The following is an 18,821-nucleotide window of genomic DNA, read 5'->3' on the forward strand; positions in this document are numbered from 1 at the left end:
AAATGAGATGCAGGTAAACAGGGATAGGATACTGATATAGAAATCTTCCAGATTGTACAGGATATGGATAGAAGATGTACAAGATGTCAATCTATATGTGTAATTATATATTATATATGTATAATGATTATCTGGTAACAATTGTGCATATCACGGTCTAGGGTATATTTGACAGTAAGTGAAAGTCACAGACCTGAGCTACTTTGACAAGGCTCAAATCACTATGGCTAAACAACTGGATCGACGCATCTCTGAAATGTCAAGGCTTGTGGGTTCCTCTTGGTTAGTGGTGATGTGACTTACTGACAGTGGGGTCACACCACTGTAGGGACCATCAAGGCTATCCATTCTGAGGAAGTGATGGCACCGAGCTGGTGGATGAACTGTGGCAATGTTATTCTGGCTCCGGGCATTGTGGGCAGTGTGGGCGTTAATTTAACACATGCCACAAACCTAAACATTGTTGCGGACCAGGTATGACCATCATGGCAATGGTATTGCACAATGGCAGGGCCCTCTATCAGCCGTACAATGCTCCCTGCCACACTGCACACATTGTTCAGGATTGGTTTAAGGAACATGACCAAGACATCAAGGTGTTGCCCTTGCCTCCAAATTCCCAGATCTCAATCTGATCGATCATTTGTGGGATGGCCTAGAACAGCCCCACCTTGCAACTTTCAGGACCTTCAAAATCTGCTGCTAATGTCTTGGTGCCAGATACCTTGGCAGGTTGGAGCTGGTTTGGCGGCTCATGGAGGACCAACAGCATATTAGGCAGGTAGCAATGTTTTGGTTCATTGGTGTTTATGTTTTTAATGTGTTTAGTGTCTAGGACTTCAGTATCTATAATGGCTAGGAATGCACTGATATGGAATTTTGTGGGCAATGCTGATACCCAATATTTTATGTGTATATATGCCTATGCAGATGCAAAAACATTTAGAAAATGTAGAAATTGAGACTAGATCAAACTGTATTTCTTTTTAAGGCTATTTCAATCATTGCCTGTTGAGAGTTACAAATGCAATAAAAATCATTTTAAAAAAAAGAGAAAAGGATGCAGTCATTTCAGCACAGTTGCCCAGTGGGCCTAAACATTCTGCTCTTTCAGAGCACAATAAATACATCAAATATCAGTTTAAAAAAGTCAAGTGTAGAGAACGGTCTGATGCTGACATTTTTAAGCAAATATCTGCCAGTACTGAGAAATTATTGTGCATCCATAGTGTCTGAATACTTTTTTCTCTGTCGATTTCACATATCTTTGTTTATAAATACATTTACTCTTTTGTTCACATTTAAAGCAAAAGTTTGTGACATTTTTCTTTAATTTTTAAGTGGATATATGGAAGTATATTAAGTAACAAAAAAAAATGTCAGAATACTTAATTCCTCTCAGTGTAAAAACTATGCATCAGCTTGACAAGTTCAGAGTTCTGTTTTATTTATTTATTTTTTTTAAATAAATACTGTATCAAAGACAAATTCAATAATATGTGAAGGCAATCAATTAACCTTTTGATAATGCTCTCTGCTGTTCTTCTGGCTTTTTCTGCAGCTCTAGGACCACCCACTGGACAAACTGCTGTAGCCCTGAAGCCATCCATATATGTGGCACAGACCTTGGGAAAAATAATGGTTTAATGTAGAGACATGCCTTTGATCATGAGCTACAGATTGCTGTAGGAAGCTTAAAATCCAAAAAAAGCATCGTTAAGTGGGCTTTCATTTATGAGATTATTGACGTGTTTCACTGCTGACCACTGCTGACTCACTCACCAAACATTCATGTGAAAAGTGGTTTGTCTGAGATGAGGATTATGGTCCATAGGGCAACTCTATCTTTTATTCAGAAATGAATAGTTAAAGCCCCAGTCAGGAATTGCCAAGTTAGAGTCACTAATAACTCTTGAGTTTACTATCACAGAGGATGGTAAACATTCCATGGTGGTTTTAACAATCAGAAAATTGCTCCATAAAACCTTCCATAAAATTCACTACATAACCACAAGGCAACATGGTGTTGTTTACAATGTAGATCACTAATCTACATAAGCCCTTTTATTCCACTATGTGTGATGTCACATGAAATTCCAAAAGGATTGGTCTGGGTGTTATTTACTGTTAATGGCTTGGAATCTGAATGACCCTAAACTGTCGATTGTGTGTACCTGGTCTTTTTAAATCCGGTCCAACAGGTACTTCCAAGTCAAATCAAATAAGAACTGTGTCAAGTATTACGCTACAGTCACATATCTGACACTGTGAGTGAAAAAAACGATTTAAGGTTTTTTTTCTGCCTTCTTGTCCCCTGAAAATTTATTGTAATGTCCGTAGTAGCTTTCACAATGTATTGAAATATTAATAATAAGGCACACATTTGTTATGGCTCTCAATAAGTAAGTGTGTCATCACTCTTAAAATTGCTGGTTGTCACTGTCATGACTAAATGTTATTCAGTAAATTAATTCATAGTTTAACTGTAAACTAACTGTGCATATACAGCACTGCTGCCACTGTCAAGTGAAAGGAAATATTGCAACATACAGACGAGAGGGACGATTTATAGCAATATGCAGGTTGCATTTGGCCCTGGGGCCATACTTTGGACATCTCTGAGCTAAAATAACTAGTTGTATTTACTGTTTCAACAGTTACAGAGTTTGGCTCTGTCAATAGGTCCCCAGATCAAATCCCAGCACTGTCACTTGCCTTCCACAAAAATCCACCAGCCATGTTGTCACTGAGTAGGAAGGTTCCCCTCAACCCTTCGATGACTGACTGTATACCAAACTGAGCGCAGTTTACCATTAAAACTCATTTATAGGACTCAAATTAACCCTAAAGATCATTGTTGTACTTTTGTGTGTACATATACATTGGTATTTTTGATGAACAAAAATGTTCCATACAGCCCCATACAGCAGAAGTGGAGGGGCCCGGAGAGTCTGCTGCAGTTTACATTTTTAAATGGGACTATGTGTTTGTGTTTCAGTAAATGTTTTGTTTCAAAGAGTTACCTTGTAGTCACGTGATGGAGGTGATCCCTTTGCTCCACCTACTCTGACAGCTCCTCCATCCACACCTTTAATTTGAGGCATAAATTTAGCTTATGTCCAACAGCTGGCTGACCTTATTTCAGCAAGTAAACTACACAGTTAAAGAACATTACCTGAGCATTCCTAAAGAAGCATTCCTTTTAAACCATAAACCAAGCTAAATATGTGTCTTGATTGTATGATCTCCATTTTTTGATTGAGGTTTCACAATAATTACTTGATTGTGTAAACAAGCTTTTAAATCATTAAGGTATGAAAAAATTACCATTATCTTAATGTTTATTAGTATTTCATGTAGAAAGTAAGTCACTCGTCCCACCTGGTATCTCAGTGATGGTGACCTGTGAGAAGTCACAAGAGACATCAGGTAGGAGGTAACGCTGTGGGTCCGCAATTTCATAAACTAGCTGCTCTGCTACTGTACCAAATGAGACTAGCCCGCCGGTTTTGGGAGGCTTGGACAGTGTAAATGAGCCGTCTGCCAAACATTCAACCACTGGAAAGCCCATGTTATCCCTACAGTGGAAAGAAAACATTTTGGAAGTTTTAAAATTAATCAAAAGGATCAACTTTTCTAAAACACTCAAGAACAGGAACAAGGCACTTACCAGTCTGGAACTTTATGCCAATCTGTAAAAATCCCACCAGTGACTTGAGCACCACATTCTATCAGGTGTCCTGCGAGGCTAAAGGAGAGGGAGAAATGTGTTACTTGATAACAATGCATTCAGCTGATGTATTTTAAATGTGATAAACAGTGTGATAAATAGTATTTACTTATTCACTAAATCTTTATTTAATTATCAGAGAGACTAATGCTGAAAGTTAGGTGTGTAATTAGCAAGCTGCTAAGTATCCAAAAGGCTACACAGAAAGCAAGTCAAAACTGAAAGGCTGGAATCTGTTTAGTATACGAGGGATGATCTTATAAGGCCTACAAAGATGGGCACTGTATAGGTAAAAATATATAACAAGACTAAAAACAAAATAAATGAGACTCTTTATAGTTTAACTGTTGAATTACATTCCAAGTTTGCTAGCTCATAAAGTCTAGCCAATACATATGTTATTTTTAGGGATACACCAATGTTGAAATTGTGTTATTAGCCTGCTCAATACAGATACAATCATCCAAATCATTACTGCAGTTTATGTAAGAAAAAACGAACTGCTCATTTAGCCTTACAAAATACCTCGACATGTAGTTCTACTTGATCCTTTGCTAAGTGGCTTTCACATATGCCACTCAACAAATATAATACATTGTATTTTACAGTTACACTACCTTCCAGCAGCCAGGAGGTCAAAGGCACTCTGCTCCCAACCAAACTGTCAAAATATACAACACTATTGAACAAAGATAATGCACCCAATTTCAATGCCATGTTGACCTGCATTTGCTGCTTACAGAATAAGACATTTCTAATTTTGTACAGTGACAAGAAATATTCTAACATGCAGAAAAACAACTAAATGAACAAATAAAATCTGGCTCAAATTCTACAGTGTATACAATTATGTTTAATTTCCTGTGATCACAAGCTGATTTTGGAAATCAATCATAATGACAAAACGTACCGAATGCATCAGCGGTCCAAGCACTACTGCACTGTCGACACAGCGTCCGGTCACTACGATATCAGCCCCAAGGTCCAAACATCGCTTTATAGGGACAGCGCTGCAGAAAGCAGAGAACACCACCAGAATTTCACACAATATTAGATTTACTATCCAGGCTGGACAGTATTTTGATAATTTTATAATTGCCATTTTTGTCAGTGATTACAGTACTGCGCAAAAGTCAGAGACCACTTTTCATGCGTATAATTTTTAGTCAACACAACCAGTACAGTTTTTTAGCATCAGGAAAAAAGGCAGAAAAGAATATATTTAACAGAAAAAAGTCTAAAAATAAATATTTTTTTAATAATTTACTTTTAATCATTTCATTATGAAACTCCCATGTCGGAAGATCCCATTTTCTCCACTTATTTTATCATTTGTGCAAGTGGATTATCTTACATCTAATCTTTTTAGAAACTGCTCTTGAAAAAGAATAACTTGTACTTAATGGCTGTTTGGACTGGAACTTAAATAAATAAAGGGTGGTTTCTGACTTTAGCACAGTACTGCATATTGCACTGTGAAATACTCAAGAACTCAAACATTTTTGGCCTTCATGCTAGAGAGTGTATTTGCATTTTCCAGAATGGGTATCTTTATGGTTTGGTCGGTCAACTAATCATGACACAGTAAAGACCAAATCAATAGATGATCCATTGATTTCAATGTGCAATGGATTTGATACTTTCCCTTTCCCTTAAAGGTTTCCTTTAAGAAGACAAAAAGTAGACAAAGAAGAAGAAACAGAATAAGAAGTAAAACAACCATTACAACAAGAACACCAACATCGTCATGTGACAGCTTACAAAAACACCCCAAAAACAACACTGAATCATAAGTAAGAGAAAAGGAAACAGAGGAAGAAAAATCTGGAGCGCTGAGAGGGAGGGGTTCAAGGAAGGCTTGGTTTAAAGGACAGCTTTGAATGTGGACTATATAAAGCAGAGACATGGTGGGGGAAGGGCACTGCAGAGCAGCTACTTAAAACATGAGTGTAGCACAGCTTTTGGGGGATGGAGAAGAGCGAGTGTATATAAAAGCAGCATTGCACTGTGAATTTCTGTTTAAATGCTTAAAACCGTTTCACATAAATAATCTACAATAAAACAACGTTTTTGGTTTGTATTAACATGACATTGGAGTGATGTAATTTTTGTGTGCATCTGATTAGGGAACAATAGGAATAGGAAAATGGTATTGACTGCAAGTCAACATCAATCACATTGCCACTTTCCTCTTACCCCAGATACGCATTCATACTGTGTACAGTTTTGGGAAGTGTTTTCTTTTCTTCTACATCAGCCATCCTCAGCATATTCAGAGAGTCTTTCTAAAGAGAGAGAAACAATTAAGATTCTTTTTTTTTCTTATGTTAACAGTAGCTTATGGAAAAAACTGTGTTGCTCATGTTTTCTAATTGAAACACACTTCTAAGTGAACACACTTCTCACAAAGTAATGCACAATAACTGACTATTTACTGAATATAACATAAAAAATATCTGTGCAAAATTCATGGCACATTTTATTTTTTATGTTTTACATCTTAAACTCAGCAAATAAATACAAACCCAATTCCAAAAAAGTTGAGACAATATATGTAATGCTAATAAGAACAGAAAGCAGTCAATAGTAAGTTCTGCTTGACCTAGATTAAATTGGAAATGGATAAAAAACACTAAATTTGATATTTTACCCTATAAACCTAATTGCATTTTGTAAATATATGCTCATTCCTGCTCCAAACAAGTTGGGAGGGGAGCATTTTACCACTGTGTTACATCATCTTACCTAACACTTAATAAACATTTGAGGACTAAAGACACAAATAGATCCTAAGCTGGCAAATGTTTTTGCCATTCTTCTGGTATACAAGTGTTTTGAGCTTAATATAACATGGATTTTAACATAACCCTGCTTAAGATGTTTTTTAAACATTTCACAAATGTTCCTAGTCTAAAATTGCCCTGTCCTGACTTTTGCCAGCATCAATTAAAGAATTAACATATATTTACAAACAAACAATAGAGTTGATAAGATGAAACATTGTATATCTTGTCTTTGTACTGTTTTTGCTCAAAGACAGGTCAAAGTAGATTCATTCATCACTGCTTTATGTTTCATTTGCGTTTTACCTGTTGTCCCAACAGTTTTGGAACTGAGTTTGTAGAAACTGTGGACTGAAATGTAAGGAAAAAATGCCACATTTAAGTTCCTTGATGGATGTGTTAACTTATTTTCAGTTAGAAAATCCACAAAACTTAATTTGTCTGAGGGTGTTTTGCATACGAGTAGCTCTTTTAATTAGCTTTAATGTCATATTGCTCCTTCTATTTTGATGCAGTTCAAAGTGCTGGATACTAGAATTTTTCCAAGGATACTAGAATAGTTCCAAGGTACTATAATTTCTGTGGATCTACTAAAAGTATGCCTTAACTAGTCTGTACTATAAGTCATTCTTATTCTCTGATTTCTGACATATTACACATCTTCCATGCTGAATTTGTTGTTTTGTGGACTGTATCTGTAATCAGAATTATAAATGACAATGAATTAATATTACTTAATTATTTAATGATTAAGTAATAAGAGTTAATGCATTTATTTGCATGAATTTGACCTTAAACAAAGATTGTTTCAGTTTAAAAGCAGTCTATTCTGTTACAGCTATATGCGTAGACAAATAAAGCTTCATCACAATGTATTTATTATTTTCATTGTGAGAATGTGGTGTTCACATGAACCTAAACAAGAGTACAATCACAGATTCTATCATAGCAACATGAAGGGCAGGAGCAGCTGGGGTTCAGCCAGGACTACTACACATGGTTTAAAGGTTCAAACTAGTCAAAGACCTTTAATGAAATTAGGTTTTAAAAAAATAATACGTTATATTTGAAAGCACTAAAAATGAGAACACAATTGGTGTTATTATGTGTGAAAAAGTCTTAAGGATAATTAAGGTTAACTGTTAGTAAACTGTTTATGATTTTTATTTAATATTTAAAGAAAACAACTGACTTGATCCTGATATTTAGAGATCTGCCAAGCTGTGCGAATTTTCTAATGGCAAGTAATTTAATTAAGGGTGCCTTGCTTGAGGTTCTGTCCAATTTGCCAATACTGAAAGAAGCATAAATGATAAACAAACATAGGAGATATGAGTAAGACCTCAGAAACAGCTGAGCCATGCAGCAAGACAACAGAAGTCCAATGAGAGAGGGGAAAAGTTTCAGAGTATCTACTTAAAGTGCAATCAGCAGGTCAACTACTACATCAGCTACCATGAATAGTTTTGTTCCCATTTGTATAGACTCAGATAGGTAATATTCAGCATGATTACAAGCAAAAATCATAGCAGATTTTTTTTATATGGGTAGAAGATGACCGCACTCTCCTAACCTGTGGCATTAGGTCATCACCAGTTACCACTGCAACTTTCAGGTCTAGACCTGCTTTCTGCACCACTTCTTGTATAGCAGAGGCACAGGCGAGAGGATTCACCCCACCAGCATTGCTAACCACACGAATACCTGCAAGAAACACAACAAAATCTTATCACTGCCCTGTACATATTCAGTGTATAACTGTATAAAAATCTAAAACACATTAGAAAACTCATTTCCAATTTTTTTTTACTCTTTCTTCCTTGATGGCTCATAAGTGTCTTATATGTACCATTAATGTGGCCAAATGACCAACACGCACACATCCAACTGAATAACGTCACATGAATAAACGTGTGCATCATTAACAACTAACTTACAAAGAAGCAAAAGCAGTCATGGGCTGGAGGTTAGGGAACCAGCCTTGTGACTGGAAGGTCACCGGTTAGATCCCCAGAGCCGACAGTACATGACTGAGGTGTCCTTGAGCAAGACACCTAACCCCCAACTGCTCCCCGGGCGCTGCGGATTGGGCTGCCCACCGCTCTGGGCAAGTGTGCTCACTGCCCCCTAGTGTGTGTGTGCTCACTAGAGTGTATGTGGTGTTTCACTTCACGGATGGGTTAAATGCAGAGGTGGAATTTCCCCGTTGTGGGACTAATAAGGGTCTCTTAATCAATTAAAAACAATTTTTTTGCAAAGATAATTTGCTCTGAACAACTCTCAGTTATTCATTATTACAGCAAGACGAAGGCAGGAAAAGATCAAAAGCATTGCTTCTTAAGTATTTACTAGGATGTACTTCATGTTCAGTGCTGCTCCCATATTAACACCTAAAATTCCACAGGAAGTCTGATCCGGCTTTTCTCAATTAAAGTCGCATGGCCACGAATCGTATATGTATCCAATTTAGAACCATTCATTCATCTGACATTAATTAGGGTGTGCACAAGTGGGTTGTTTCAGGACACAGGTTCCTTCACATTTTGAAAGTTGCCATTTAGGTTAAAAAAAAAAAAAACTGGACAGCCTAAAAGAGTAAATCCATAACACATGATACATTCCAACTAGGCCTGGGAAATGTCTAAAAGTAATTAGCACAGTAATTTGTTAGAAAATCATGATTCTGTATCATCTTAAAGATTTGACCTACTTTTTTTATTCTGTTTTTGTTCTTATGCTCTTTCGAACATCATCTGTCATTTTAATCATTGTTACTGCAACATGTGTTCATGATCGTCCTCTGATGTAGGTTTATGGTGACTTGGGTGCTCCCTGTTGGAGAAACTTCAGACTGCAAGTGATTTTCAAAACCATGCCCACATGCTATTCACAAAACAAGGTATTTTCTATCATTACAGTGGAGTCACTCTGGAATTCAGCTGTAAGTGTTGCTGGAAAGACATGCAGTTTTATATTTTTTAATTGTTATATTTTAACTGATGATCCACACAGCTAGGACACTTAAGCTGTATGGACAATACCGCAATTTTTCTTAGACAGTAAATGACACTCTGGGAAACCACAGCAGAGACAGTGGGTAATTTATTGTACTGTAGCCTAACATCTTTTAAAGGCCCTATAATAACCCAATGTTTTAACAATAAAAGTAAATAAAACATCATTTGTAGTTAACTCCAAGCAGGCTTATTTAGTCTTAAAATAATTGTTTGAAGTTGCAGTCAATAACTTTGCTTGTTTTTAATTTAAAGAAATCATTTTAGATTTCTTTTCCTTTTTTAAACCAGCCATTAGGGGTGTACTTTGTGTACTTCTGGTGCCGGTCCCAAGCCCGGATAAATGGTGAGGGTTGCATCAGGAAAGGCAGCCGGCGTAAAACTTGTGCCAAAACTATCATGCGGATCACAAATATGATTGCCATACCAGATCGGTTGAGGCCCGGGTTAACAACGACCGCCTCCGGTGCTGTTGACCAGCAGGGTGCCGGTGGAAATTGGACTACTGTAGGTCAAAGACCATCAAAGAGGAGAGGAGGAAGGCAGGTTAGAAGGCAGCGAGAGAGAAGGAAAGGCAGGAGTGTGGAGGTTAGAGTAGGGACTCTGAACATAGGGACAATGACTGGTAAAGGCAGAGAGCTTGCAGACATGATGGAGAGAAGGAAGGTAGATATTCTGTGTGTACAGGAGACCAGATGGAAAGGAAGCAAGGCCAGGAACATTGGAGGTGGATTCAAACTGTTCTATCATGGTGTAGAGAGGAAGAGAAATGGAGTAGGGATAATCCTAAAGGAACAGCTTGTGAAAAGTGTTCTGGATGTAAAGAGAGTGTCAGACAGGATCATGAGCCTGAAGTTGGAGGTTGATGGTGTAATTTTGAATGTGGTCAGTTCATATGCACCACAGGTTGGTTGTCAGTTAGAGGAGAAAGAGGAATTTTGGAGTAAGATGGATGAAGTGGTAGATGGTGTCCCTAGAGAGGAGAGATTAGTGATTAGTGCAGACTTCAATGGACATGTTGGTGAAGGGAACAGAGGGGATGAAGAGGTGCTGGGTATGTATGGTGTGAAAGACAGAAATGCGGAAGGTCAGATGGTTGTAGATTTTGCAAAGAGAATGGAAATGGCTGTGGTGAACACGTATTTTCAGAAGAGGGAAGAACACAGGGTGACATACAAGAGTGGAGGGAGATGCACACAGGTGGATTATATCCTTAGCAGGAGATGCCACATAAAGGAGACTGGAGATTGTAAAGTGGTGCCAGGGGAAAGTGTAGCAAGGCAGCATAGGGTGGTTGTCTGTAGAATGAGATTAGAAACAAAGAAGAGGAAGAGAGTGAAGACAGAGCCAAAGATTAGATGGTGGAAGCTGAAGGAGGAGGATGCAGGCATCCATCCATCCATCCATCCATTTTCTAAGCCGCTTCTCCGTCAGGGTCGTGGGGGGTGGGGGGTGCTGGAGCCTATCCCAGCAGTCTTTGGGCGAAAGGCAGGATACACCCTGGACAGGTCGCCAGTCCATCGCAGGGCTGGTTGCAGGCAGTTCAGGGAAAAATTGCAACAGGCCCTTGGGGGCATTGTGGAGCTACCTGAGGACTGGGAAACTACATCTAAGGTGGTGAGAGAAACTGGCAAGAATGTGTTGGGTGTTTCGTCTGGTCAGAGGAAAGAAGACAAGGAAAGTTGGTGGTGGAATGAGGAAGTCCAGGAGAGTATTCAGAAGAAGAAGGCAGCTAAGAAAAAGTGGGATAACCAGAGAGATGAAGGAAGTAGGCAGGAGTACTGTGAGGCTAGTCGCATAGTGAAAAGAATGGTGGCAAAGGCAAAGGCTCAGGCCTATGATGAGCTGTATGAGAGGCTGGACAGTAAAGAAAGAGTAAAGGACTTGTATCGTTTGGCTAAACAGAGAGATAGAGCTGGAAAGGATGTACAGCAGGTTAGGCTGATAAAGGATAGAGAGGGAAATGTACTAGTGAGTGAACCGAGAGTGTTGAGTAGATGGAAGGAGTACTTTGAAGAACTAATGAATGAGGAAAACGAGAGAGAGAGGAGGACAACGGGGGGAGAGATAGTGGATCAGGAAGTGCAGAGAATTGGTAAGGTGTAAGTGAGCGCAGCTTTAAAAAGGATGAAGAATGGAAAGGCAATTGGTCCAGATGACATAGCTGTGGAGGTATATAGATGTTTAGGAGAGAAGGCTGTGGACTTTTTAACCAGGTTGTTTAACAAAATCCTGGAGAGTGAGAGGATGCCTGATGAGTGGAGAAGTAGTGTACTGGTCCCCATTTTTAAGAACAAGGGTGATATGCAGAGCTGCAGTAACTACAGAGGTATAAAGTTGATGAGCCACACCATGAAGGTATGGGAAAGAGTTGTTGAAGTAAGGCTAAGGCGAGAGATCCAGATCAGTGAGCAGCAGTTTGGTTTCATGCCCAGAAAGAGTACCACAGATGCAATTTTTGCATTGAGAGTGTTGGTAGAGAAATACAGAGAAGGTCAGAAGGAGCTACATTGTGTCTTTGTAGATCTAGAGAAGGCATATGATAGGGTGACAAGACAGGAACTGTGGCAGTGTATGAGGAAGTCAGGTGTAGCTGAAAAGTATGTTAGGGTGGTGCAGGACATGTATGAGGATAGTGAGACAGTGGTGAGGTGTGCAGTTGGAGTGACAAATGGTTTCAAGGTGAAGGTAGGGTTACATCAGGGATAAGCTTTGAGCCCCTTATTGTTTGCAATGGTGATGGAAAGGTTGACAGATGAGGTCAGGCAGGAGGCTCCATGGACCATGATGTTTGCAGATGACATTGTAATCTGTGGTGAGAGTAGAGAGCAGGTGGACGAGAATCTGGAGAGGTGGAGGTTTGCTCTGGAGAGGAGAGGAATGAAGGTCAGTAGAGACAAGACAGAATACATGTGTGTGAATGAGAGGGAGGCAGGTGGAAAGGTGAAGATGCAAGGAGTAGAGGTCGTAAAGGTGGATGACTTCAAATATCTTGGGTCAACCATCCAGAGCAATGGACAGTGTAGAAAAGAGGTGAAGAAGAGGGTGCAGGCAGGATGGAGTGGGTGGAGACGGGTGTCAGGGCTGAAGTGTGACAGAAGGATAGCAGCAAGAGTGAAAGGGAAGGTTTATAAGACAGTAGTGCATCCTGCTATACTGTATGCTTTGGAGACTGTGGATCTGTCTAAAAGACAGGAGGCTGAGCTGGAGGTGGCGGAGATGAAGATGCTGAGATTTTCGTTGGGAGTGACAAGGATGGACAAAATTAAAAATAAGCAAATCAGAGGGACAGTGAAGGTGGAGCAGTTTGGAGATAAAGCCAGAGAGGCCAGGTTGAGATGGTTTGGACATGTGTTGAGGAGGAATAGTGGATATATTGGTCAAAGAATGTTGGAGATGGAGCTGCCGGGTAGAAGGAGAAGAGGTAGACCTCAGAGAAGGTTTATGGATGTAGTGAAGGTGGAAATGGAGATGGTTGGTGTAAAAGTAGAGGAGGCAGTGGATAGGGCAAGGTGGAGGCAGATGATCCGCTGTGGCGACCCCTAAAGGGAGCAGCCAAAAGAAGATTTTAGATTCTTTTCCTGCCTTCCGCCCAATGACTGCTGGGATGGGCATCAGCTCCCCCTGTGACTCAGTAAGATAACGGTTTATAAGAAAAAAAAAGATGCTGACATTTACATTATTTTTATTGTTTTTATAAAACCTAGTACTTTTTCCTCTATTTGGATTATAAATATAGAAAGCTGGCCAATACACAACAAAAGTCTAACACTTTAAGAACAGGCTGTCAAAGACACTGAACTTTTTCAACTACAGTTCTATTTGAATTATTGGCACTTTTGTTATAGATGTCGTTTTGTGTATTAGCTTGAGCTCAAAGCTTGACATTGGCATATAATTTAAAGTTAAATCATAAAATTTAAACATTACTTTCCTCTAACCTCTTCCAGCCTAGACCAATAATAGCATGTGAAAATGTAGTGAAAACTTCGTTAATTAGAGAAGCAAAGTCAGAATCTATTAAAGAGGAATTCCGCCAATTTTTACAATGTCTGCATGATTAAGTGTATAAAATATAAACAGTCATTCATAGTGGCCTGAAATGTTCTGTTATAGAGGAACTTACAGAGATAGAATTTTTCACAGTGGTGGTGATGGGAACCAAACATCTAATATGTTTTAACACCTGTAAAAGCCACTTCACAATTCCCTCGTGGAAAGATTATTATATATTATACTTAATAATAATAATAATAATAATAATAATATATTATTTTACTATTATCAGCATCACAAATAAGATAAGTTGGTTTTGGATAGTAAATAAAATAGCTATATTTGTGTTGTAGACATTGTGAGCCCTGGCTCCTCTCACCACCTTTGTAAAGAAATCTGAGTCTGCAAGCTTCTCTAAAGAGTGACAGACACTAAAAAATCCCTCAAAATAATTTTGTTCATACTTTAATGATTGAATTTTTAAGACATTTTCAAAAATCTGTGGAACTGCCCTTAAACGTCTAATCACGAAAGCATCACATTCTTCCTTATGTGAACTCATATTAATTTCCAGGTCACAGTATGACATTTGAACATACAGTCATGTAGAATTTGAACACATGAAACTGTCATGTCATGTGTTGAAGTCTCTTTCTGACATTATTCATTTACATGTGGCAGTTTCCCAAAATCTCAGGCTAAGGAAAAGATGAACATGAAAATTATGAACATGTTTATTGATATTCACCTATGCGATTCTTTTTTTTCCCCCCTCAACTTTTAAACAACTTCAAATCTCATTGCTCTTGTCAATCTTACCTTTTTGACTTATATGCTTAATAAATGGAGAAATGGCAGCAAGAACAAAGTCAGGAGCATAGCCCATATTCTGGAAGAGATTAAATCAAGAACAAAGTCAGAGGTACAGCAACTGAATAAATGTGTTCTTTCAACATACAAGTTAATTAACATTTAAAATATTGTTGTGGTTGTGTCACCTTTGTTCATAAACAATGACTAGCCTAAGTGCTTCAACAAATCAAATCCTATGACAAACATCAATTAGCAATTGGCAATTAAAACACCACAACATTATTTAGAAAAAGCTGAGAAACTGGCAAGATCCTTGGGTACTGTAAATGCACTGAAATACTTGACATAACTTTGTGCTGTATCTTGTTATTCTATGCTTTAACAGGGCTGGTAGAAGGGCAGTCATGATACTAGAAGTTTGACTTTAATATCCTGTATAGCATCATAATGCTCGTCAAATTAGTCTAATGAATGTTCCATAGTGTTACGCTATTTACACAAAGAACAAAAGTATTCAAAGTTAGATTATTCACTTGCTGGCTATATTGTAGTATGAAAAGAAGCACTGAACCTTCTATGCATTGTACAACACTAATTGGAGGTCCAGCATTTTAAAACTGAATGATCCTTAGTGGTTTTGACAGGCCTATAAGAAAATCTGATAACAAGTAGGCAATTCAATGATAGAACCTTCATCTGAAAAGAGGCTATAACATTGCTGATCTTCTCTTAAGACAGCTTCAGAGTGCCCCTCAGCTCACCAATTCTAGAAAATCACCCAGTAACACACTAACTAAAGGTTTGCTTCATTCCTGACTTCCATTACAAACACATATGCTAGCAGACAGAACTCTAAAGAAGTGAAAATTTAATGCAACAAAATCATCAAGTCTAAATCAGAGTAGCTGGGCATGCATGGTAGGTGTAGAAGATACACAGCTTCCCTTTAAGAGAAGAATTTATAATTTCCCAAAGGAATTCTTTGATGTCTTTAAGCATTGCAGATGCAGATGTGCCATCATTAAGCAGTGATAGAAACTGAAATATCTGCTGGAACCTGATAGGACATGACTGTTCATAATTATATGATTGTTTCTATACAAGAATTTGTCCTGAATGTACATCTGCTTTAGTTTTTCCTCACAAACTGAAGTAATTTGTATTGATGGTAGCAGGAATTATTATGTAATGTTTATTCAAATGACTCTGTTGGCCAAAGGCACTGACTAATGAATAAATGAATTCAGGTGGATTCAAGCTACTTTTCATTGATTATTCTTTAAAAATTAGATTCATTAATGATCATATGAACTTAACAAGTACCCTCATTTGTTTATTTGATCTTTGATTAGTAGCAGTCAGGTTTTATCAGAGTATTGCTGGGCTGTAGTTGGGTTCAAAGCTTGGTGGTGTGAATTTGGTCAGACTCATGTCAGGCAGAATATTCCTATGCTATATGCAGGTTTAAATAAATTGCAGGCCTACTTAAAGCTCTAACCAGCACCTGCAGGATGGACAGGCAACCCACAGTGACCCTTATTAGTATCACAATGGAGAAATTTCACCTCTGCATTTAAACACCACACACACACACACACACACACACACACACACACACACACACACACACACTAGGGGGCAGCGAGCACACTTGCCCGGAGCGGTGGGCAGCCCAATCCGCAGCGCCCGTGAAGCAGTTGGGGGTTAGTTGCCTTGCTCAAGGACACCTCAGTCATGTACTGTTGGCTCTGGGGTTTGAACCAGTGACCTTCTGGTCACAAGTCTGGTTCCCTAACCTCTGTTTTTTTTTTTTTCAATCTGTTGGAACCCTGAACACATGTAGAAGTAACTCAGAATACTTTATGGAGGGTCCATGTCCACACACTGTTTTTCACTTGAGACAGCAGGACACTCTCTACAGGCAGCTTCTATGAACAAAAGGTTAAGAAGGGCAAAGCTCCATTTGGCAGGGCTCTTAAAGAACTGAACTTGCTAACAATTCTACTGCTGTACTGGCTCAGCATTACCTGGTCTAGATAGCAGTGACCCTCAAAGGAAACCTTGTACCCCAAGTTGGTAGTGAACATTGGGGAAAATACATCATCCTTAAACCAGTTTGGCTAATGCTCACTTCAGCAGGTGGTAAGCCATGAGATAAAAGATAACACCTGTGGCACTTTAAGCTAGCCACGGAGGTAACCCCAAACCCAGCAAGAAAGCATTGGTGCCCTCCATTTCCCAACAAAGTGCAGAGCAACGTCCACTATTAGAAATGCCTACACATTTTCCAAGCCACTTCTTCCCCAGGGTCGCAGGGGTAAAAAAAACAACATTCATTTTCAAATGATATCGAAAACTGAAAAACGTAAAAAATGGAGATACAAGGTTTTGTGTCCGGCAGCAGCGATATACAAACTGAATGACATTTATCAAATCATATAACTCAAAAGCATTTGATTGAGAACACTTACAGGCATCTTAGTTTTGGCTGCTGTCAGCAGGGACATGGTGATTTCGGACAGATAGTCAAATACAAGGAAGTCCAGTTTACCACCATGTATGAGCTGGGGGACTGTGGAAGAGAATTACAGAAAACAATATTAGAAAATAAAAAGAAAGAAAGAGATAATCAATGACAAGTGAGTGTATTTCTTTCATAACATCAATATGGTTGAAAAGTGTATGGATTATTTTATTTATAAGAGAAACACTAGATAGTGCCAGCTTGACAATAATGACTGGAGGTAGCGAGCCGATGTGGCATCTACCACTGTCACATGTTAAATATTGGACCAAGAAATGTCATTTCAAACAGTCAGGTCAAAAATTCTCTAATATACATCAATAAAAAGTAGAGCGTGATTTATTTTAAACTAAATAAATACATTTATTTTAATTTATCCACAATCTATAACTACTTTTTTATAGAACTTAATGGGGAAAGGTGTTTTTTTTCCATTCTTATGATATGTCACAGATTTCATTGGTGCCACTGATTTTAGAGATGCCATTTTTAGCTAGCAAACTGCTAACATCTGCACCAAATTAACCTTGCACAGATTTCATACAGCCTGGGGCTGTTCCTAAAAAAGCCAAAAGCAAAAAGGGACTTAACAGTACTAAACCATGCATAGACCTTTAACAATTCCAAAGTATTTTAAAAGAAGTAATTGACTAGGACGCTTTAACCAGATCACATTAAAAAAGAAATACAGTCGTATGTGAAAGTTGGCAAATGTTTCATTGACTTTCTAATAAAAATAAGTACTAATCCTCCACAGAGAAAACACTTCTGCAAACCTTAATGCACAATTAATTTTTATTTGCTGAATCTGACATTTTGGAAAAAAAATTAAAACATAAAATATGGCCTATGCGAAAGTTATGGCACATTTTAAAATTCATGTTTTTTTTCCTTAAATATGTTACACTAGGCAAATAAATAAAAATTGCATGCTAAAATATGCATAATTTATTGTGTTTCCTGTACAGGACATGTTACCTTATTTTCATACTTCAAAATCAACAAAACATATTATATGTAATTTGTGGTAAAACTTTTGCATATAACTGCAAATGGGTGTGTCCATCAGAATCTGTCTTACTGTAAGAGAGACCAGAGAGAGAATTTAAAATATGCATTTTGTCATGCAAGCTTCCAATTAACTATTGTTGACGTCCAAATGTTTATGGCCTCTGAAAGCTACTTCACTGAAAGTTACCACATGAAATTGTTGAGAATAGACAAATGTACTAGAAATTGTTTTACAATACTTTTGAGATATAGTTTTGGCCTAAACAAATTTTAATATACATTTGTCATGGAGTTGAAGGGCATGAAGTCTGTTGCAAGGCAAAATTTTTAAGTTTATCAATTTTACATATAAAAACTCAAAAAGTATGTGTAGGTTTACTGTTTGTTTTGGATAGTAAATAAATTGGCCATATTTCTTGAGGGTATTCCACAAAGCAGAAAAATCTCAGTTAGCCAGATAAGCCCAAAATTGAGGACTGTTCGATATGAATATCTCTCATATTTTTTTCCTTTTTGACAGGTTTTATTTTGGCCTTAAGTTATTGGGCTAAACTTTGCTTGTAATCCTGCTTTGTAAAACACCTCTTTCCAGGCTCCTATCTATGGAAAAGAATTTGTGGCATATTGAAAAGCACCCCTTTTCTGGAAAACAATACATGCAGATTTGCATTTAAAACAAGAAATGCTAGTGTGTGTCAAAATTGAACACAACCCACCTTGAAACGTACTTAAGGCACAGCTATTGCTTTCTACTGTGCAGTACTTCAAACAAGGTGAAAGCAATGTAACTGATTTTTTTTTAAAAACACTTTGTACATGTAGCTGCTTAAAAGCAGTCTCTCATATGCATTTCTTTTTTGTTTTGGTTGCAATTGAATGAGACATTTGAAATACAAAAAAGTGTGAAAACATTTTAGAAGTTGTTCTTTTTATAATAGTACGTCACTATG

The 18,821-nt window shown here is 38.0% G+C and overlaps 1 protein-coding gene across 4 annotated transcripts in view; it reads right to left on the reverse strand.

Moving 5' to 3' along the window:
• Positions 1 to 18,821, reverse strand: part of LOC108439370 — a 30,720-nt gene that overhangs the window by 11,049 nt on the left and 850 nt on the right. For 3 of the 4 annotated variants that reach the window (XR_001858756.2, XM_017717746.2, XM_017717745.2), the window contains exons 2-11: positions 16,808 to 16,908; positions 14,343 to 14,412; positions 8,087 to 8,217; positions 5,927 to 6,015; positions 4,641 to 4,740; positions 4,348 to 4,391; positions 3,671 to 3,748; positions 3,382 to 3,578; positions 3,024 to 3,088; positions 1,519 to 1,625 (exon numbers count right to left, since the gene is read on the reverse strand). Coding sequence is in view for 3 of the 4 variants with exons in the window: in XM_017717746.2 (XP_017573235.1) it covers positions 1,519 to 1,625; positions 3,024 to 3,088; positions 3,382 to 3,578; positions 3,671 to 3,748; positions 4,348 to 4,391; positions 4,641 to 4,740; positions 5,927 to 6,015; positions 8,087 to 8,217; positions 14,343 to 14,412; positions 16,808 to 16,908 (982 nt within the window). In the remaining variant the exon portion in view is untranslated. The remainder of the gene's footprint in view (positions 1 to 1,518; positions 1,626 to 3,023; positions 3,089 to 3,381; positions 3,579 to 3,670; positions 3,749 to 4,347; positions 4,392 to 4,640; positions 4,741 to 5,926; positions 6,016 to 8,086; positions 8,218 to 14,342; positions 14,413 to 16,807; positions 16,909 to 18,821) is intronic. The other variant, XM_037543869.1, reaches the window with a different exon arrangement.

This window comes from Pygocentrus nattereri, chromosome 12, assembly GCF_015220715.1.
Source record: "Pygocentrus nattereri isolate fPygNat1 chromosome 12, fPygNat1.pri, whole genome shotgun sequence".
NCBI classification, from domain to species: Eukaryota; Metazoa; Chordata; class Actinopteri; order Characiformes; family Serrasalmidae; genus Pygocentrus; species Pygocentrus nattereri.